Source organism: Eleutherodactylus coqui, chromosome 1 (genome assembly GCF_035609145.1).
Source record: "Eleutherodactylus coqui strain aEleCoq1 chromosome 1, aEleCoq1.hap1, whole genome shotgun sequence".
Taxonomy (NCBI): domain Eukaryota; kingdom Metazoa; phylum Chordata; class Amphibia; order Anura; family Eleutherodactylidae; genus Eleutherodactylus; species Eleutherodactylus coqui.
This window is the reverse complement of record NC_089837.1, coordinates 145,247,474-145,270,029: the sequence shown is the minus strand read 5'-3', so window position 1 is coordinate 145,270,029 and position 22,556 is coordinate 145,247,474. Positions and strand designations below refer to the sequence as shown.

The 22,556-nt window shown below is 45.2% G+C and overlaps 1 protein-coding gene across 5 annotated transcripts in view; it reads left to right on the top strand.

The window, feature by feature from the left end:
* GNB4 (G protein subunit beta 4) overlaps positions 1-22,556 on the top strand; it is a 96,261-nt gene that overhangs the window by 71,124 nt on the left and 2,581 nt on the right. For all 5 annotated transcript variants that reach the window (XM_066601484.1, XM_066601491.1, XM_066601500.1 and 2 more), the window contains 8 exons: positions 10,097-10,205; positions 14,210-14,248; positions 14,342-14,448; positions 14,865-14,928; positions 16,716-16,878; positions 20,394-20,460; positions 21,254-21,455; positions 21,732-21,948. In XM_066601484.1, coding sequence (XP_066457581.1) covers positions 10,149-10,205; positions 14,210-14,248; positions 14,342-14,448; positions 14,865-14,928; positions 16,716-16,878; positions 20,394-20,460; positions 21,254-21,455; positions 21,732-21,948 — 916 coding nt within the window. In that variant the 5' untranslated portion in view covers positions 10,097-10,148. The remainder of the gene's footprint in view (positions 1-10,096; positions 10,206-14,209; positions 14,249-14,341; positions 14,449-14,864; positions 14,929-16,715; positions 16,879-20,393; positions 20,461-21,253; positions 21,456-21,731; positions 21,949-22,556) is intronic.

Below are 22,556 nucleotides of genomic sequence, written 5' to 3'. Positions count from 1 at the left end.
CCTTATTGAGAACATGCATACAACAGTACTGCACAAGGAGGCTACAGTACAACGCATGGATCCCATGGGTGTAAAGTCAAAGTGCGCAACAAGTCTCAGTGATGCTATTTATATTTACTATACAGTATAAGGGCTCATGCCCACGGTCTGATCCTGCCTGCGAAATATCACACGGAACCAGACCCGGCGCCCCCCAGAGACCCCATACTCTCCTCTCCGGATCCATCGTGAGTGTCTCACCTAGCGAGCCGGCGCGCATGTGCAGCACATGACGCGCTGGGGCGGATTCTTGCGGTGCTTCCGCTGTGCTCACAGCAGAAGTATCGCAGGACGGACTACTTCCAATGCAATGGAAAATCGCAGTTGGTTTCCGCCCGTACACATGGGAGGATCATTTACCACAGCATGTCTCTGGATGCACATTGCTGCAGAATTTGGGGCGACAGTTGAAGCCTAGTGGTAAGCGCCCAACAACCGCGATCCAGTCCACTCTGTCATACAGCGAATGCTTAGGGAAATGTCACCAGTTTATAGTCCAACAAGATAAGTCGGTACGCCTGTTACTACCTGGTGCAGATCTCGTTGTGCCAGTATGGTACCCCCTGCTCAGGACCCTCCATACATGTCCCAGAATAAAGTGCTGTTCAGCACGGGGGTCTCCTGTCCTGGTGGCCCCATCAGCTGTGCTGGTCATTATAGTGCGGTCTTGTCTGTATGGCCATCCAGTAATACGGCACTTCCCCTGCAGTGGAATTCTCAGGCTGGCTGTGGCTTCACCAGCAAAATCTGTCTTCAGCAATACTGTGAACAGTATTTGGGCCGGTCAGCTGGTTGCCACACGGGCAGGTTGGTGTTCTGGGAGAGGGCTCTGGTGGGTTTATAATTTGTAATACATTTTTGTTCATTGCCCATTGTTCGATGAATTGATAATTTTTTAAGTTACTTTTGGCCATTTCTGCAACTTAAACTATTCAGCCAAGACTTTCTGTGATAGTGTCTAACTACTTCTGGGCTTCCCAGACCCATCTAATATGGTCTGGTTCTGTAATTGTCCCTATTAGTTGCAGTATGATCCAAAATGGGATCAAAGGAAAGGAAGTGGTTATGGGAGAAATGGCTAAAATGGGTGTTTGTGTGCTTGCAGAGTGGCTGCTGTACTGGCATGTTTTGTCCACTAGCTGGCCAAGGAACAAAAAAAAAGGGGGGTTATAGGGGTTTTGTGAGATACTTTTTATATGAAGTCTAGCCCCCCTGACACAAATAACAAATGGGCTTGTACTGCTGCCTGCTGCTACTCCCGGTGTTTGTGTACAGGCTGTCGCCAGGTTTACAGGCCGTCATGGGCGCTCAGTACATAAGCATGATGTTGGAGAGTAGACCCGGAGTGGTTTAATGCTAAACATCTCTGAAAACCCCTTTTAATGGGTTCATTACCCCAGTTGTCACAACATACATTGAGTATATATGATATAACGTCTAAGGACGGCTGGCATTCTCTTACTGTCCCGTTGGCCGTACGTTTTCACCAAGAGCCGTCTGCCCGTGTCTTAGACTCACTGGGGAGTATTTACCATCAGGGGAATTGTTGCCAGTTTTCTGTTGGCTTTCTTTTTCCTTCTCCAAGTTAAGAAGTGATATATTTTATCAAATGTGGTCCAATGTTGGTAAAGTTGTCTCTCCCTTATATGTGTAGACATGAAGTCCCTTTGTACACCAACGCTGCTGGAGTGACCTTACTACAAATTCTGTGACTTGATAAGTCATGTGATGTCTCTAAAAACTTCAGTTAAAACTCACTTTCTTCTCTAGACCATCTTGAAAAATGGATAAAGTGGTGTAAATGTGTTTTTGGCACTGATCAATAGTAAACGTTTCTCACTTGATTTACAGCGGACATGAGCCTCCTGGGGCAACCGGAACAAGAGCTGCATGTTCTTAAGGGGCGGCTATTCTGCACGGAAAATCTGCTGCATTTACAATAGCGGCAAAGCGGATGACATTTTCAAAATCTCACCCACAAGCTGCTACAAAAAAATCTGCACAAATCCTGCGGAAGTTGACTTGCGATTCGGCATATAAATCCACAGCTTGTGCGTGTTAGCAGCAGATACCCTGTGCAGGAGGGGAATGCTGCACCTCATGTGCTTTAGGGAATGATCACACATCAGATTCTCATTCAAATGAATGGGACACTTTTTTGATTTGTGGATTTGTCGTGCGAACATTGCCTTAAGGACAGTGATTTCAGTTTGTCATCCCTGTTTTGTAAGAACTGCTCCTTTTTTATGAGCTGAAACATCTGAAGAGCTCCAGACCCTCCTGTAATCAGACTGGGGGAGATTTAGGAAAGTGTCCTAGCTGCCCATAGCAACCAATCACAGCGCTGCTTTCCTCTTGTATTCTGCTCTGGCAAACCAAAGTGTGGGTGTGTGTGGTTGTGTCTCTCCACCCCCCCCCCCCCCCCCCCCCATAAACTACCATATACTGTGCCAGGAGGTAATGTAGGTGCTTCTGGGAATTGTAGTGTCCCAGTTAGAAATTTTGTTCATTTGACTGAGCAGAATAACTGCCCTGTTTGCTCAGTGAAGACAACTTCACCAACAGAAGTCTAAATACAATATGCTGCAATACCGAAGTGCTGCAGTGTGTGTATAATATAAAAAGAAAAAATGGCATCATTGCGTCCAACAGTCTGATCTATTAAACTATGTATCCCACACTGTAAACGCCATCAAAAGGGAGAGAAAAAAAACACCAGAATTGTGCCTTTTTTTTTTTTTTGGCAGGGGGTGAGGTCTAGTCTCCAAGAAAAAAAATGTATAAAAAGTGCTGTATGTACAGGAGCTCAGAATGTGGCAACAAAGTAGTGGTTTGTTTTGCTCCTTTTTCTTAATTTTTGTTGTACAAAAAAGAGAAATGTATTTGGTATTAGTGATTGACCCACAAAATAGGGAAAGATGATGTCATTTTTGCTCCCCCACCTGCAGAAATGTTTTCCAGTATGTTGTGTGGGACATTAAATCCTACCATTAAAGAAAATGCATCTCTTCCTGCAAAAAACAGGCCCTGAAACAGCCGTGCTGATTTTAGAAAAATAAAGATATAAATACTGTTTTGTTTCAAAGTGGGGAGAAAAAAACTAAATGGCGCGGTCTTTAAAGTGTTAATTGTGAAAGGAGACTAATGGCCCTTTTTACATGGGGAAAACAACTTGGCCCCCCCTGTCCACGGATGTTGCGAAGTCCCGCAGCAGATCTCCGCCGCGGGAGCTGCCACCTGGGAGCAGGAGCCGCCGCCGAATCTCCGATTGTCAGCCCTAGGCTGACCGCGGAGAATCGTGGCAATTCGCAGCATGCTGCGAATTGCCCGCCACGATTCTCTGCTCGTGGACAGGGGCCGGCGCTTTCTATAGCAGTGCTATGGAAAGCGTCGGCCGGCGTGATTCGAATACCCGTCCGTAGACAGGGGGCCTTAATGAGCGCTGATGTCACCGCTAGGGGCTTTGCCGCTCTTGCAGAGTGTTTAATAATCCCGTGTAAATGGCCCATAAGCCGCTGTAAGGGCTCTGCCACACGGCCATAGCTGTTTTTACATGCGCACTCAATCACCGTAAGAACGCATGGACTGGTGCACAAATCTAACGTTTGTGCACCCATTCAGAGACTGCAAGGGCCCAATGCATCTACGCTGAGGCTGCAATGCTGTTGGGTGGGGAGAGACAGCTTGGCTCTGCTAAGCTATCTCCCCCTTCCTTTGCCGGCTCACCACCTCTCTCATCCCTTCCCCTCTGCCTGTTTGTAATGGGAGGGGGTGGAGCTAAGCTTCCATCTCCTCCCCACCCCTTGTCTGTGGTCAGCAATGGGAGGGATGGAGTTTGGCTCCACCACCATCCCCTCCCATTGCAAATGGCCGGAGGGGAGGAGAGGATCATTAGGATCATTTCCCATGCCCTTTTAGGCCTCATGTCCACTAAAAAAAAATACAATCCGCGCAGAATCTGCCGCGGATTTGCTTTAAATGTAATTTTTATTTTTTTTTGCATGCAGATATCCGCACACATTGCTATCAATGTGATAGCAATGTTGCCGATCCGCGGCAAAGGGAGCATGCAGCGTTTTTCCTCCCGCGCATGAAAAATGCAAATCATTTAAAATGCGATGCGCGGGTGCAAAAATCAATTTAATGGATGGCAATGATTCCCTATGGCAAAATCTGCGGCGGAATCCGCAGTTCCATTTACCCAGTGGACATGAGGCCTTATTACTGTTAGCAGCACATCCCTCGCTTACATAGAGGGGTGTGCACCCAACAACCTCTGACCAACACTCCTTCACGCTCCTCTGCCTGTGGAAAGGGACCTTTTGGGCTGCGATTTAGACTACTGCTTTTCGGACAATTGCCAGGTTGAACCTGCAAGCGCGGCCCAGCAATTAGTGCTATTACATGTGTTAGCAGCACTTGTGTAATAGTGCTCAGACCTCTCTGGGAAACACAGGAGACAGAGGGATCGAGCTCGTGGGATGTCAACATGCCTGATCCTGACATCTGGTTTGGAGTCCCACCTACATTGTCCATCAAACCTGCTGATAGTGACCCTTCCACCTCATATGGAGTTTCTTTCCAGTCCTAAAATGGCCATTAGACTTGTCAGCCAGTTGTGTCCAAAATGCCTGGCCTATGTTAGGATAGGATCAGGTATGCCAATGCTCAGCAGAGGTGTCTGTTGGAGCCCCGTACCCCCAAGCATGTGGAAGGGGCGCTCATTATGTGTCCAGTATGTACGGAGCAGCAGGCCCGCACTAATTAGATGTGCTACATGCAGAATGTGTGAATGTGGCCTCAGGTGTAATATTCTTGTCACTTCACCCATTGTACTTACTGGTAATTGAAGAGAGTAATTGACTTCTTAGTAAAACAATAAATCATGTCTGTTGGAGGAGACACAGGTTTTTCTATCAGACTGAATGGTTTGGCTGTACAGCCCTTTTTAATGGCCTTCGTTAATTATGGGATTGCACCTTTTAATTGTATAATGGAAGCTCTGTAACTTTCCATTATACGATGTGTTAAAATTCCTCTCCAGTTTCCAAGATGTGTTTGTCGGCTAATGGAAATATTCTTGAATCGAGAGCCTGATAACTTGTACAGGATATGACCCGTGTGAGATGGGAAAACCCACCTCCTTCAGGCTGTCTGCAGGGAAACTTCTTCTTTTTTTCCTTTTGTCTTAATACATCTAAAATGTGTCAGCTGTGATTGGGGATAAATGTTCATTGTGGGAAGACCGCTTTACAAAACGGTATGCTCTTATAGTGTGCAGTCCTATGTGTCTCCATGGCAACAGACCACAAACCCTGTGTAGTCTGATCTGTGGTTGTACTCTTTTATCTATCCCTTACTTCTAGGTAACTTGGGGTGTATTCACACAGGCGAGATGGAGCAAAGAAAATCGGACCAATATTGTAGTCTACCTAACTGACTTTTCTTAGATTCTGACGTTGCATTTTGGGATAAACGCATCTATATATGCAAGATTGTTCATGCGCACGGAAAAAATCGTATGTGCTTCCAATAGTTAAAATGGTAAAATTGCACTCACTTGCAAGGTACATGGCACACAATTGTGGATGGATAATTTCATACACTTTTTTTTTTTTTTTAATTATTATAATGGGGTTTTTTTTTTCCTTGAGCAAGAAAAGGACATTGATAGAAGTGATTCCTCTGTCAGTTCAAGAGAAAATTTGCTCATATGAATCAACAGAATTGTCTCTCTTCACCTACGAGTTCCATCCATATCGCGATTTAGATGTAAATCGTTCATGTGACTATCACCTATATGATTATTCGAAAGGGCGAATGCAAACGATAACCATTCTGTGTAAACGCAGACACCCACAGGGTGACGTGTGATGATTTGCTCACTAGTCGTTAGTTTCAGACGTTAGTTGATCAAAGTCCTCCAGTGTAAAGTTACAGTTCATATTTCAACAACTTGCAAATAAATTTGAATGGTATCTCGGGGAAACAACTAATAAACGCTTTGTGTAAAAGCCGCGGCGAACATCTGTCGTCCCTACGCTTCAGCGACTTCTCTGAACGACAGTTGCCCAGTGTAAAAGGTACCGTTACTGAATGTACACTAGCAGAAATTAAAAGGGTTGTAAACTATTGATGGCCTATCCTTGGAATAGTAGTAGATCAGCGGCGGTCTGCCGCCCAGGATCCCTGGTGTGCCTGTGCTCCGAGATGACCTTTACAAGAAGCAGACTACTGCGTTCTCACTGCACTGACCAAGCTTGTTTTGCAGGAAAAGTTCTTTACTTGGCCTGCAATCCCAAGCCTGGCCACTGCAGGGAGCACGGAGCTGTCTGCTTCCTGCAAAGATCAGCTCAGAACAGCTGATCAGTGGAGGTCCCAGCTGGCAGACCGCCCACTGATCTATTATCCATGACCTAGCCACTGGTAAGGCCATCACTAGTTTACAACTGGACAACCCCTTTAACACCACATAGTGTACATATATACCTTAGGTGTGCAGGGTTTATATGGAGTGGAATTACCTGTGGCACTACTTCATAGACTCCCCTATTAAACGCAGTATGGTGTAATACTGTGGTACTACATTATACTGTATAAGCGTCCATGGGCGTCTTTTCACCACGTATTACGTGCACACATGATACGCAATGGAACTCAATGGACTTTCATACTTCCATGCACACCAGCAAGAGCAATAAACTGCAGCATGCACGATGTCTCTACATATGGTACAGTGCCCTTCTATGGGCTCCGCACCAAACGCTGTGCCTATGCAGGCATTGCAAAAGGGCAGTGTTTTCATACGCCTGCCCACTCTGAACAGAGCGGCAAATTTGAAGAAAAAGTTGCACTGTGCGTCTGACATCAGATTCCTAGACGTGTGCAGGGCATACTCTGCCCATACGTGGTCCCTGACGGCAGGGCGAAAGGCCGGTGTATGTGTAGAACACTGCTGGATACCTGTGGAAATAAGCCCTTATGGGTAACGCCAAATTTATAAAGTCAGAATATTTGTATCGCAAAACAAAAAAAAAGCCAAAATTGATATTTTTCACGTCTTGCAAAAAATATAGTAAAAACAGTTGATTGCCACAATGGCACCAGTGGGAACTACCTGATTTGTGACAATAGTCCTCACCTGCATTCCTCTGTCACTTCAGTCAGCTGATTGGCGGGGATCCTGAGCTGCAGGCCCCTGCGATCAGCTACTGATTACCTATCCAGAGGACAGACCGTTAGTAGTTCAAGTGTGCTTTAGGCCAGCTGCACATGTAGGGGTTGGATTCAGCATGCGGGAGCCCGGCCGGTGACTGCGCGTACCTATCTTCTTCCCTCTGTTCTGCGGAAGGACTCGGCGGCTCACCTTCAGACATGCACAGTACAAAAAATAGAGCATGCTGCGATTTATTTCTCTTTTTTTATTTTTATTTTTTTCTTCTCTCAATAGCATGCTTTGTACAGTATTTGCTGCGGATTCTGCAATGCAAATCTGTTTGTGTGCGGGCGGCCTTAACTGTGTGTTGCATCAATAACAATTTAAAGCATATTTATTAGAGATGAGCGAACCTACTCGTTTCGAGTAATTACTCGATCGAGCACCACTATTTTCCAGTACTTCCGTACACGGAATTCGGGGGGAGGCGTGGCGGAGCAGGGGGGAGCCCTCTCTCCCTCTCCTCCCCGCTGCAACTCACCCACGGCGCCCCCCCCCCCCCCCCCCCCCGAATCTTTTCGCCCGAGTACGGAAAAAGGGGCGTGGCCGAGTACACTCGCTCACCTCTAATATTTATTTATATATGTATATAATTTTTTTTTCTTTTTTGTACACTAGTTCGCATGTATTTAAACAACCATATAAAATGTAGAAGAACTTTATAAAGATGTTGCATTAGGCTCTGTTAACCCCTTACCTCTGGAAACCTTTTAAAAAATTTTCTGTCTGGTTTTTGTTTTGGGGCCTCCTAAGGGTGGTTTCAAACCTGCGTTGGGGATTCCATTTTGCTGCTCCATTCGAGGAGCAGCTAAGGGGAATCCCTGTGGCTGGATGGAAACTTAAAGGGGTTGTCTCGCGAAAGCAAATGCGGTTATACACTTCTGTATGGCCATATTAATGCACTTTGTAATATACATCGTGCATTAAATATGAGCCATACAGAAGTTATTCACTTACGTGTTCCATTGCTAGCGTCCTCGTCTCCATGGCTCCGTCTAACTTCAGCGTCTAATCGCCCGATTAGACGCGCTTGCGCAGAAGGGTCTTCTGCTTTCGGCTCAGTTCGGCAGCGGCGTTCTGGCTCCGCCCCCTTCTACGCGTCATCGCGTAACTCCACCCCATTACGTGGACCGATTCCAGCCTCCTGATTGGCTGGAATCAGCACACGTGATGGGGCAGAGCTATGCTATGACGCGCAGAAGGGGGCGGAGCCAGAACGCCGTTGCTGCCGGACAGACCCGAAAGCAGAAGACCCTTCTGCGCAAGCGCGTCTAATCGGGCGATTAGACGCTGAAGTTAGACGGAGCCATGGAGACGGGGACGCCAGCGCAGGGAAGGTATGTGAATAACTTCTGTATGGCTCATATTTAATGCACGATGTATATTACAAAGTGCATTAATATGGCCATACAGAAGTGCTGAACCCCACTTGCTTTCGCGAGACAACCCCTTTAACAGCGTAGGGCACATCCCATTGACTATAACGGGGTCCGCCTGCTTTTGGAACAGAAGAACAAGCGCTGCATACATTTGAGCCGGATCTGTGACCCAACTTCCGTCCAGATGCACAGCCGGCCTAGAGCCACAATATCGCACCGGCTGTGTTCCGTCTGTAGCCCTCTGTAGACGGCACAGGTTGGTTTATGTATTCTGTGACTTGGCAAACACTTCAGCATTGATTTTGGGTGGTAATGCTGTAAGCAGCAGTAATATTCGGTGCTCCTGCCCCCTGTCGTCTGGCTGTCAGTATGCGGAGACGGCGCTTGCTTCCTTACGAGAGGCGTGGTAGCCGGCTTCCTGTTTTTGTGCTAGATGTCTGATGGAGGCACCTCTGCTACAGACACTTCCAGAGCCGCACACGGGGGAAGACAATGGCTGCATTACCTCAGATCAAGGCTGCACCCATGATCATTTCCTGTTATGCCTCCTGGTGGGGATGGCCCGCAGTGTATGGGGACCGGCTCCACTGCTATGTAAACAAGCCTGACACTAGTCCATCTGTCACCGGGCCTATGGAAGCAATCTCTTCGTCTGATCCATTGTGCATTATCACTTTATTTACATTGTTATATATTGGTGTTTAGTATAACTTCCTCAAGGTGACTTAATTCTGCCCTCCTTCAGTAGATATTGCACCTTTTTGGTGGCGGATGTGAAGAGGGGGTTTCATTGTGCTTTTGAGTCTGCTACATAACTATTTTGAAATGGGCTACTTTATACCATAGACTGTGCAAATAAGGGATGGAATAATTTCCCACAGCGCCACCTACTGGAAGGAAGCTCTTTTATTGGTCCATATCCAACCTTTTGACAGTCCTTGCAATAGGGATGTCAGCCAAACCAGAATGCCATGTACATGCAGCTCTTCTAAAGTGTTTGCCTCTTGTTCATGTACACGAGGCATGGTGAGGGGCAATTGTCAGTTTTTGGGGTTAATGTATCTTGTGGAGAGCACTGCAAGGCAGTCTTATAGGTCCTGCATCTTCCCAGAGAGCATTGCATGGCCTGTAAGGTTCCCTGCACCCTCGTGCTTCTCTCTGGATTTATGTGATAGATGGCAGAATTGCTTTGAGCATTCCCTTTGTGGAAACGACTTGACGTCTGCAACAAGCAGGACATTCTGTGGGCTTGTAGGCTTAAATTCAATCGGGAAGGTTAAATTCAATCAGGAAAGTGAGAAAAAGGCTGGGAGGTGGGATTTTATTTTTTGTTTTTGTTTTGCTGTTTTTTTGGGGGGGGGGGGCGGTTTTTTTTTTGGGGGGGGGGGGGGGGAGGGGGCGGTTTGTTGTTTTTGAAGATCTATATATTCTCACTGTAGATTGTCTATTTTCTCTCTCCTAGATCTGTTCTTGCTGTTTGTGGCCAAGGTGTGTAATCGTTCCAGGCTTTCAAGATGAGTGAACTGGAACAGTTACGACAAGAAGCAGAGCAGCTGCGGAATCAGATCCGAGTAAGTCCTCTTCTGTCTGTGTGTACAAGGGCCTGGCTCAGAGCCAGCAGAAGGGAGTCACTGCACCCATAGAATAGTTGACACTTTAACTGGACTATTCATCAGTTCAATTTCTTACTGATATATTACAGGCTTCTGCCATAGAGGGGGAAATATCCTAGTCTTGGATGATGCTTTTAGAAGAACTGCATCATCATCAAAAATGAGTGAATAAATCAAGTATTTGTGGTGTTATACTTGTATATCAATTTTTTTTTTGTTCTTTAATATTACCTTTCATTATAATCCTGCGATGATGAGGATAAAAGGGACTGCCCAAGAGTGACTTGTATTGTACATGAAGATTGTCTATTATGCTTAGTGGCCAGAGTGAAAAACTGTGAATTTCACCTGACCTTTCATTTTCCTGAGTGACTACATTGGAAAAAAAAACTAATAGATTTGCTGTCTTCTCATCACCCTCTACAATTTTTCCTACATTATTTTTTAAAGGGCTAACACTTTCAATATTAATCTTTTTACTAGTTATATAACACTAGGAGATAAAAAAAATAAATCTTTTTTTCATGGTGCATGGAATGCTAGACCTTATTCTGGGCATTTTTGTGCCCCTGATTCCATTTTGTCCTAGAAGCTCTAGTTTTTGAGATATTCCTGATGTCATTATCTATTTTGTTATGTATATTTTCCTGCCAGCAGTAGCTTACTATTAGTATATATGGTACATATTGCCACCACTGCATATCACACTTGGGTTGATGAAACAATTTGTAAAGACATTGAAGAGAAATGGAATATGTTTTGGCCACAAATGTAGACCATTTCCTGTGCTGAGCACGGAGAAGCTAAAAGCAGGTAAATTCGAAGGACCACAAATCCAGGAACTCATGAAAGACCGGCTTCTCCAAGTTTCACTGGACAACTTTGAGGCCCCTATGTGGTCGTTGTTTTGTATGGCTGTAAAGCATTTCCTTGGGAACTATAAGGCCGCTAATTCCAGTGAACATGTGGAGAATACGCTCACTACTGGTTCTGAACACTTGGGTGTAACATGAGCATCGGATTGCAGGACCTGCAGTCATTTTGAATGGATTTCCAGATTGTCTTGTTGATGTAAGTAATGAACTGGTTGAATGATTTCACGAGGAAAAAGCCCATGGAAGAACGGGGCTGCGGACGGTGGGACGCGTGGAAGAACGGGGCTGCGGACGGTGGGACGCGTGGAAGAACGGGGCTGCGGACGGTGGGACGCGTGGAAGAACGGGGCTGCGGACGGTGGGACGCGTGGAAGAACGGGGCTGCGGACGGTGGGACGCGTGGAAGAACGGGGCTGCGGACGGTGGGACGCGTGGAAGAACGGGGCTGCGGACGGTGGGACGCGTGGAAGAACGGGGCTGCGGACGGTGGGACGCGTGGAAGAACGGGGCTGCGGACGGTGGGACGCGCATTTGATGGCGGACTACTAGTAAAAACATCCAGCGCGAAAGTTCAGAAACCTCTATCTTTTCGCAGGAAATTATAAAACTGTAGTTTCATCCGCATGTCCAAATGAAGAAATGTTTTATACGTGTCGTAGTCTTCCTGGGATTTATCTTTTGTACCTTCAGCTTTTGATTGGCAGTCATTACATGTATAATGCAACATCTATACACTTATATGGACATAAGGCATATCTTTTTATAAGCAGACTTGATGGAGAAAAACTGATTTCACTTTCAGAATCTATGACCCCAAAAAGTTCTAAAATCTCAGTCACCAAAAATAGTGTAGAGGTTAGAAGTGGCCAGGCCAATCAGTGGACGACGCGTTACAGCTGCCAGGGGGGCAGACGACCAGCAGGTTCCCGGTGACCAGCCCCATAAGACCCCTTTAGGCCTCATGTCCACGGGGAAAATCGGGCCCGCTACGGATTCTACATGTAGAATCTGCAGCGGGTCCCTCCTGCCCCGCGGACATGAGCGCCGAAAAGGAGAATAAATGAGAATAAACTTACCTCCGATCCGCTCCGTTTCTTCTCTTCGCGGCGGCGTCATCTTCTCTCGTCGCGGCCGGATCTTCATTCTTCGGCTCGGCGGATGTGCACGATGACGTCGGTGACGTGCCCCGCGCATGCGCCGGGCCGAAGCAAAATGATCCGGCCGCGGCTGAGAGAGGATGGCGCGGCGCCGAAGAGAAGAAACGGAGCGGGTAAGTAAAATATGATTTTTGTGTCCCGCGGATCCGGACGGCTTCCATAGGCTTCAATAGAAGCCCGTGGGAGCCGTCCCCGCGGGAGACCCGCATGAAAATGGAGCATGGTCCGGATTTTTTCATGCTCCATTTTTTTTAAAATCACTTTTATTGACGATCCGCGGGTATTTATCTACCCGCGGGTGGTCAATGCATCCCTATGGGGTGCGGATCCGCGCGCGGGAGAAGAGTTAAAATCCGCTGCGGATTTTAATTCTTCTTTTCCCCGTGGACATGAGCCCTTAATGTGCTGCTCTGTCTCCATCTTTGCTGCTTTTTTTTTTTTCCCCTTTCAACTTTAGTGTTTCTTCGCTGCCTTCTTGGTTTAGTAGTTTTAATACTTTCTATTTGTTTATTGCCCCTTTTACATCTTTATTGAAAGCCACATTGGTTTACTTGTATTTCTAACCCTTGTATTCCTGTAAAGCATGAACCTCTCACAGTAAGTATGGAAGATGGTTTTAGAAAATTCCCATTTACTATCTGTACTCTTATTTTTGAGGCCATTGTCCCAGTCAATAAGGTTAATTACATCTCTAAGGATGGTTTCACATCTGCGCTCGGGGTTCCGCATTCCTGCTCTTTTTTTCGGAGAGCAGGAAAAGGGAATCGCTGCAGCCGAATGGCTTTGTCTCAGGATAGAGCCGAAAAGCGCCAGACAGAGCTCCTTAATTAGAATAGTGATTTTTGCTGCTATAGAAAACCCAAATGAGGGTTTTATGGCTTTTCCTTCCAGGTATCTCTACCCATAGATACTCCATCTGTTTAACACCCCCCCCCCCCCCCCTCCCATATATCTTCCCATAATGTGGGATTTAAACAGGACTTTACATAAAGACAAAACCCCTTGCCCTTTCTGTTTTTTTTTTTTGTTTTTTTTTATCCTTTCTGAACAAACTGTAACCCTGTAAGTTCACTGCCCACTCACAGCTTTCATCTAGCCAGGTCTCAGTTATTCCCATTATGTCAAAGTTTTCCTCAGACATTATTACTTCCAGTTCATCAACCTTATTGGTCAGACTTCTAGCCTTAGTCGCCATACTTTCTAGAGGTTTTTGGTTATTTTTAAAATGCATGTATCCTTATTAACTGTTCTGCCGGATCTAACTCTACCAATCGCTCCACCCCCTTCTCAAAGGTCCCCTTTAAACCTTTACTGGCCTATCCTTTTTGGATTGGCCTATTTTTGGGTCTGACCTTAGGATCACTGTCCATCGGAAAAACTCTAACATATTCGGCATCATTCAATTTAGCTTTAGAGTAGCATTCAATCTTGTACAGTAAACTGGAATCATGTACATTGTATATTATAAGACCCCTTACTTGCTGGTATGTTCTGATCAATCAAATCACTCCTATTTAGGGTGCCTGCACACTTGCGGGGGAAAAAAAAAAAAAAAAGGCAAGTGTCAATAGGACTTTCTAATGTTAAAAGTGCATTGCACAAAAAATCATAAAGAACTACATTTTTTTTTTCTTTTTTCTTTCGTTTTTTGTGTGTGATGCATTTTTAAAATTAGAAAGTCCTATTGACATTTGCATTAAAGAAACTTAGTGATATCGCAAGTGTGAAGCCACCCTTAGTTAGCAGCTGGTTGTGGTGACCTGCAGGATGTATGTTTGGACTGTAGTATGACATGTAATCTAGTATTTGGTCTACCACATACGCAGAGAATGACTAACTTCTACTTTAGCCATTTAAGTAATTTGGAATAGTTTTTGACATGTTGAAATGACGCAATTTGTTTATTTTTTTTGCCTCTTTTCCCTCTTAGGACGCTCGGAAAGCATGCAGCGACACAACTCTTGTTCAGGTACACTATGACTTGTGTTCTATGTGAATGTACTTCTGACAACTTCCTTCCCCTTTTCTGATGTAACTATTTTTTTTTTCCTTACCACAATAGATTACAACCAGTCTGGACTCTGTAGGTCGAATCCAAATGCGAACTCGGCGCACATTGCGAGGTCACTTAGCTAAAATTTATGCCATGCACTGGGGTTCGGATTCAAGGTATGTGTTGTTTATATTGCGGCTAGTGATATTCTGCTATTCCTGTAATATTGAAATGGCATCTGCACCCATTCAAAGCAGGATGCTTGCCTTGTGACTTCTCTTGGGGAACACTGACAAGGACTTGATATTAAAGGGCTTCTAGGTGTTATACTGCAGGAAGCGGACAGCGCGGTACATTGCACAGTTGGCAGGTTGGTACTGCAAGCTGAGTTCTATTCATTTTATTAAGATTCAGCCTGCCATACCAATCTTGACCACTGAGCGATGTATGGCACACACTGGTAGAAGTGGGACTATGCCTCTTTAGCCACTTGCAGATGAAGCAGTGCTGACTTTTTTGGAGTAGCTACATTTTGGTATTAAATGCTAACATTACTTGTCCTATTTTCTTACTTGTTCTTGTATTTCCCTAGGCTATTAGTGAGCGCATCTCAAGATGGGAAATTAATTATTTGGGACAGTTATACAACAAATAAGGTAATTCTCTTTCTGATCTCCTCTGTGCATTCTATTACTACTGTTGTCGCTTCATGATCAATATATTTGCTCTGTGCTCCAGGGTAAACTCCATTTCCTGGGACGCCTTTTGGGTCGTTCCTAAGCTGAAAAATGTAGGAGCTAAATTTTAAGTTGCCAAATTAAAGCTGGGCCCTGCCTAAAATGGCAAACCAAGGTATACTTGCTACTGGAAGCAGATGACAGCCAGTAGTGGCAGCAGCAGTGACTTCCTGGTAGATGATTGGCTGCAGACGGAAGCATGTGACTGCTGCAGCCAATCTGAGGCCCTAGCGCGCATCTCAGTGCTCCTGGAATTACTCCCCCCCCCCCCCCCCCCCCCCCCCCAAAAGCAATACAAATACTCAATACATTATATGTAACCAAAATTGCGTACTATAAAAACCAGAAGGTCTGATAAAAATATATTAACGAAAAAAATCAAAGTTATGACCTCTGGAACGCCCAAGGAAAAACTACCTGCTGTCTCTTAATTTAAGGCTAAAATTAGCTGTGTCTCCTAAGGGGTTAAATGCACTTGAGATGACTGACTTATGCGCCAAATATATCCAAATAACAGATTCAAAATTTGCAATAAAGTGATATTTCCAGGAGGGTTTTTTCATTTGACCCTCAGGAGACAATGCCTTTGGGCCGAACAGCGGTTTGTTTTATGGCTAACTGCTAACGAAGATCATGTTCCTTCACCTATGTTTATGTAGCTGGATGCATGTGCTTTCCTAGGAGTCATTTGTTTCATTCCTGTATATGGAGGACATCCATAATGTGTAGGTATGTTTCCTTGAAAATAAGACCTGCCCTGAAAATAAGCCTTAGCATGATTTTTATGGGTTTTTGAGGATACTTGAAATATAAGCCCTACTCCAAAAATAAGCCATAGTCAGTTAATTATAAAATTTTATTTAAATAGTGCAAGCAGCTATACATGGAAAAAGTTAAATATTTTAGAGCAAAAGGGAAACAGGGGTATATGTAATTTTTTGATTAGTACATCACTATGTAATACTATTTACCAGCAGTAATATGTCTTACAACTACTGTAGATATTGACTTAAAGGGGTTGTCCCGCGGCAGCAAGTGGGTCTATACACTTCTGTATGGCCATAATAATGCACTTTGTAATGTACATTGTGCATTAATTATGAGCCATACAGAAGTTATAAAAAGTTTTATACTTACCTGCTCCGTTGCTGGCGTCCTCGTCTCCATGGTGCCGACTAATTTTCGCCCTCCGATGGCCAAATTAGCCGCGCTTGCGCAGTCCTGGTCTTCTTCTTTTCTGAATGGGGCTCTGTGTAGCTCCGCCCCGTCACGTGCCGATTCCAGCCAATCAGGAGGCTGGAATCGGCAATGGACCGCACAGAAGCCCTGCGGTCCATGAAGACAGAGGATCCCGGCGGCCATCTTCAGCAGGTGAGTATGAAGACGCCGGACCGCCGGGATTCAGGTAAGCGCTGTGCGGGTGGTTTTTTTTAACCCCTGCATCGGGGTTGTCTCGCGCCGAACGGGGGGGGGGGGGTTTAAAAAAAAAAAACAACCCGTTTCGGCGCGGGACAATCCCTTTAAGATTATCATTTAGCAGTGTTGAGGGTCTGACTGCCGGGAACCCATTGATCCCTAAAATAAGGAAGATTTGATTAGGTTTACAACTTCTGTTTTTTTTTTTTTTTTTGGTCTGATAAAGAATAATTAATTTCTGACCAGCCGCTGACTTTTTTGCATGGTAACTGCGTTCTTGTTTCCTGCAGATGCATGCCATTCCTCTGCGGTCCTCTTGGGTGATGACTTGTGCTTATGCGCCATCTGGAAACTACGTAGCTTGTGGAGGATTAGACAATATCTGCTCAATTTACAATTTGAAAACCAGAGAAGGAAATGTGCGAGTGAGTCGAGAGCTCCCCGGGCACACAGGTAAGGGCCATGACCATGTATTCTAATGCAGTGGCAGCTTAACCCTTTAACGCTCCAGGACGTACGTTTTATGTCATAGAGGTTCAGGGTATGTATGGAGGGGGGTTGGGGGTTGATGCATGGCGGGTGCCGTCTGTTTCTTACAGCCAACACCCGCCCGCGACAGCTGTGATCAGCACCGCCATTCATCACACCGGTTAACCCACTTAAATGCTGCCGTCAATTTTGACAGCGGCCTTTTAATTCCCGCATCGATGCTCGGGGGTGTGCAGTGAGATTGTGGGGAGCTGTGCAGTTGCAATGGAAGCCTGGGAGAATTCTGAAAGGCCCCAAGGCAGCTGTTGCAGATTGATTATAATTAGAGATGAGCGAACGTACTCGGATAAGCACTACTCGTCCGAGTAATGTGCTTTATCCGAGTATCTCTCCGCTCGTCCTGAAAGATTCGGGGCGCTCCGCTGCTGACAGGTGAGTCGGAGCGGGGCAGAGCGGGCGGGAGAGAAGGAGAGAAAGATCTCCCCTCCGTTCCTCCCCGCTCTCCCCTGCAGCTCCCCGCTCCGCGGCGCTCCCCGAATCTTTAAGGACGAGCAGAGAGGTACTCGGATAAAGCACATTACTCGGACGAGTAGTGCTTATCCGAGTACGTTCGCTCATCTCTACTTATAATCATGGCAAGGGGGGGGGGGGGGGGGGGGGGGTTGTTGTTTGTCTTGTGTTAATAGCCCCCATAGTGTGGTTTGATTGCTTCTGCAGTATGATGTAGGATCATAGTATTACATGATGCTTATGGTGTGGCTTGATTGCCTGTCAGAATGCGGTATCATGTAACACTATGATACAACATCATACTGCAGGAGCAATGAAACCACACTATGGGGGCTTAAAAAAACTAGACAAACTCTTTTGCCATATTTATAACAAAAAAACATGAATTTAAAAAAAAAACAAAAAAACGTGTCTGCGCCCATAAAAGTACGATCTATTAAAGTAGCACATTATCTACGCCGCACAGTGAATGGCGTCTGAAAAATTATAGATTATAAATTTTATTTATTTAATTTTTTTTTTGGGTCATCAGTCATGTATGTGTACTCCAAAATGGTACTGATAGAAACTACAGGCCATAACCCAGAAAAAGCCCTCCACAGACCTCTACATTGATGGATAAATGAGTTTATGATTTTTTTATTTTTTTTAAGAGGGGAGCGAAGGGCAGCGTCCTTAAGGGGTTAATACAGGATGTGCATGACAGGGATGACCCTCACATGGTTGCTATGTGACACTGGTAATCTGGAGCTGTAACCAACAGAGGGAGATGCAATACAGAGATTGTCTGACTTGAGATATTGTATGCTACAAGCTACGGTGTGGTGTAAGTAGTAAACGCATAGCCGACCTCCTCCCTTTTTTTTTTTTTTTTTTTTTAATTGAATTTTCATCGTCTAAGTGTCTTGTATTGTTACGTAAACATCTTCAAACATATCCCAAATAGTCTCTCATGCGCCGCAAGGATAAGTCCGCTGTGCTCTTGATCCACTCTTCTTGTTTGCGAGGATTTTCCATGTGTTGGTCTGTGGCATGCTTATTAATTCCGTGACCATGAGCCGACCTCTTAACTTATTTCACAAGGTTTTTGTTTTAGGTCTTTTTATGCATTGCATTCTCTTATCGTTTTTGTAATGCGCCAGAGGGAAACTGAAGTCAGAACTGATTCTCTAGTTTCTTGTGGGTATGGTTTCGTGTCCAGTGGCATCAGTCATAATGCTTGACACTGAAATATAATATGCAGCATTTTTCTGTCATGGTCACTGGCGCTGTGCACAAGTGCCCAACCTTTGTCGTCCGTTGTGTCAACCTCTGCTATGAAATCAGTTGTGCCCAACCAGCTGATATGTAAAACAGGTTTTCCGGAATTTGAAATAATTAGACTAAGGAGACGAAATGTAACGAAATGAAACATTAGAAAATTACACTTCTAACCTGATACTTGGGGTGCCCCACCAGTTTTCGATTTTATTGCAGTGACTGAGGCTTCATTCACATGAACATATATCAGCCTCACTTCCGCGCCCGGCCATTATACTTTGCCCATCCGATGTATTGGTTTACAATGCATCGGTTCAGATGGGCATAGTCCCGTGGTGTAAGAGCGCCCAGCCAGGCCAAGAGGGCGCATATGGTGCATATTTCGGCCGGGCGCTTTTACACCAGCCACGAAAAATAGTTCAGAAACTATCTTCTGGCTGGAATACAACGGTGGCTCCCATAGACTCCTAGCTGTCACCCCGTCCTACCCCGTTCCCTTGCCAAGAGCCGGCGAGGAGGTCGAAAGGAGGATGCAGTTTAGCAGAGCTGCCCGACAGCATTCCAGGCTTGGCGGTTATGCGCCGGACCAGAGCCGTCTGAACGGGTGCACAAACGGCAGATTTGTGTGCCCGTTCACTCGACTTCCAGTTGTGCTGTGGCCGTGAAACGGCCGACCGAAAATCGCTACGCTCGTGTGAAAGGGCCCCAAGGGTGGATTTACATGGGGCGACTATCGTTTGAATAGTTACTGCAAATAGTCACTACAGCGAGTTGTTTGTGTAAAAGCAGTTTGTTTGTACAAGCAATTGTTCAACTTCAGACCCTGAAATGCGCACCTCCCTGCAAAGTTATTGGCTAGTCATTGGAAACCGATTGCCTGTTTACACCAGATTATTGAATCAGCCAGTGACTATTTATTTTAGGTGAGCTGAAACAAAGCGACTAACAAATGAATTCCCGCTAATCGCCCTGTGGATGGCTCTGTCCTCACAGAACTGCTATCACTTACATTCACTCTGTTAAGCAACCATGAGGCTTCATTCACACGGGCGAGCACCGGTGCCAGGCGGTTTTTATTCAAAAATGCCTTGCATTGTTTCTGTGAGATTGCACTCCTCACTCAGGCTTGTTTTTTATGCATGTCAGAGGGTCGCACTTGTATGCACGTCGTACGGCATGCGCGTGCCATGCAATGCCTTTAAAGGTCCCATGGAAAAGAATGGGCGAGGGTGAGGCGTTCTGAGTGAATGCCCAAAGATGGAAAGTGCTGCAACTGGTATCCTTGCAACAACGCTCGTGTCTCGCAACGCACAAAACTCCTGCGAGGTTCTCGCCTGTATAAATGTAGCCTTAGGGCTTCAGTCAAACTATGTAAAGCCATCCTAATTCATACACCCACATGACCACTGCAATCAGTCACTTGTGATGTCTGTCTGCGCCTCTGAGGCCAGTGCTTGTCTGCAGCGGCCATGTTCTAGTAAACCTTTATGAATGCAACGATTACATTTTTGGTACTGGAAACAATGCTGCAAACAATGCAGAATCCATGTGTGTGACTATTTTTGCCTTTTTTTTGCCATGAGAGACAACCTTGGGTTACCGTTATCAAAAGACCTTTTTCAAAATGAAGTGCAATTCTCCATTGGAGGGAGACTTCTAATCTACTTGTCATTTTACTAAGCTTTTCCTTCTGTATCTGTTACTTTCAGGATACCTATCATGTTGCCGCTTTCTAGATGACAACCAGATCGTCACAAGCTCTGGAGACACAACTTGGTAAATATGGAAGTTCAAATTACAGAAAAGGTTTTTAGGTCCATTCCTTTAATATTAAGCCTTTCTATCACATGGGAGGCCCAGATCCCCCTCTATTATACTGATTTTGGTCTTGGATCACCCATAGAATCTAGTGCTGGTCCAGGTTTGCTCAGTAGATACAAGGGTGGCTCTTTGTGCTGTGCCCATAATGTGGCCTTGGTGGTCTCTCTTACTTTTTGCAGTAAAATTGGTGGAAACGTGTGGATGAAATAGATTTGTGCTAGTTGGTTGTCGCTCTCCCAAAATTCCAATTGAAGCCATATAGTTTCGCCAATGCACAGATATATCTGTGACTTGGCAATTTCAACACAGTTCAGCTCTAAATGCCAAACTGAGCAAAGGGTGCTGGAGTATGTAGTGCTGCAATGTAAGTAGCTTTGTTTGGGGGAAGGCGGCTTGTTTAACCCTGACATTTAAAGGGATTATACCAGAATCACAAGTTATCACTTAGCCTAGAGAATAAGGGTCCGGTATGCTTCACCCACTTGCAGTGAATGAGCGCTGGCCCAGCATGCACGGTTGGCTTTCTAGCCATTATAAAGGGACTAATGGAAATACCTGAGCAATTGCCGCTTGGTTAGCTCTATAGTCCCATTGCAAATAAATGGAGTAGCAGCTAGTGGGATCGTTGGGGTGTGCATCAAGTCCACAGTCATGATGCTTACTTCTAGAATTGCCTATAGAGCAGTCTTTAAAAGTAGTGTCCAGTAGTTTCCCTAAAACGCCTAAAATATTTGCCATTTTTTTCCAGTGCTTTGTGGGATATAGAGACTGGACAGCAAACCACCACCTTTACAGGACACACCGGAGATGTGATGAGTCTGTCTCTGAGCCCTGACATGAGGACTTTCGTCTCCGGTGCTTGTGATGCTTCCTCTAAGCTGTGGGATATCCGTGATGGCATGTGCAGGCAGTCTTTTACCGGACATGTTTCTGATATCAATGCAGTCTGCGTAAGTATTAGGAGGTGGCTGACGTGCCCTAAAGTACAGCATACCCACCGTAACTAGTGCCAAATCCTAGCACCAGAAACCAACAAGCCAACTGCTTCCATTAACATAGCTATAAGCATTAGATATTCAGCTGATGGCTATCCTAGTTGAGTAGCTGCCACGCTGCACTTATCTCCCTGCAAACCATACGACTGAACAGATAAAATCTCCTGAACGGTATTTCTTGTTGCATTAAAGACGAGTCTTATTAATTTTCTGCAACTTTTTGTACTTTAGTTTTTTCCTAATGGACATGCATTCGCCACTGGATCTGATGACGCTACCTGCCGGCTATTTGACTTGCGTGCAGACCAGGAGTTGATGATGTATTCTCATGACAATATCATCTGCGGAATCACATCTGTAGCTTTCTCAAAGAGCGGGCGCCTGTTACTAGCAGGATATGATGACTTCAACTGCAATGTGTGGGACACTTTGAAAGGTGAAAGGGCAGGTAAGTGTGCTGGCCTACCAGCTGAAGGCTATACTATACTTCTCTATGCAAAAAATTAAAAAATCCACGTTGCAGATCCGCTGCATTTAACGTGAAAATCCACTACAGAAATCCCAAGGCTTGGCCATGAATTTCTGCCACGCATTATGTGGCAAATCGATTTTGCTTGTGTGAATAAGACCTCGTGGATTAGGTGTACAGACCTACCTATGTTTCTGTGGTGCTCTACTAGATCTCCATTTTGGCGTGCTCCCATGGATTATTTGCATGTTCTTAAATCCATAATATGGCAGCACACAGCATGTCGGGTGCCTATGTACAGCATCGTGCATACAGTAAAGCAGCGTACACAAGGACTTGGGTTACTAAATATAATTGGCCCAAAATGTAAAATTTTGTCAAAATTGTGTTTATGAGAAATATATGTATGTCCACTGTACACTATCCTATCAAAGAAGGTATATGATGTCATTAGACGTTAGGTATTAATGAAGCATCCTTTTATCATACACTTCAGCTAGTATTTCTCTTCATTCATCCTGCAAACTTCTGGGTAGTTCTCTCTGAAAAACATGCAAATTCTTTTCAGATTTCCTGACCTGATGATA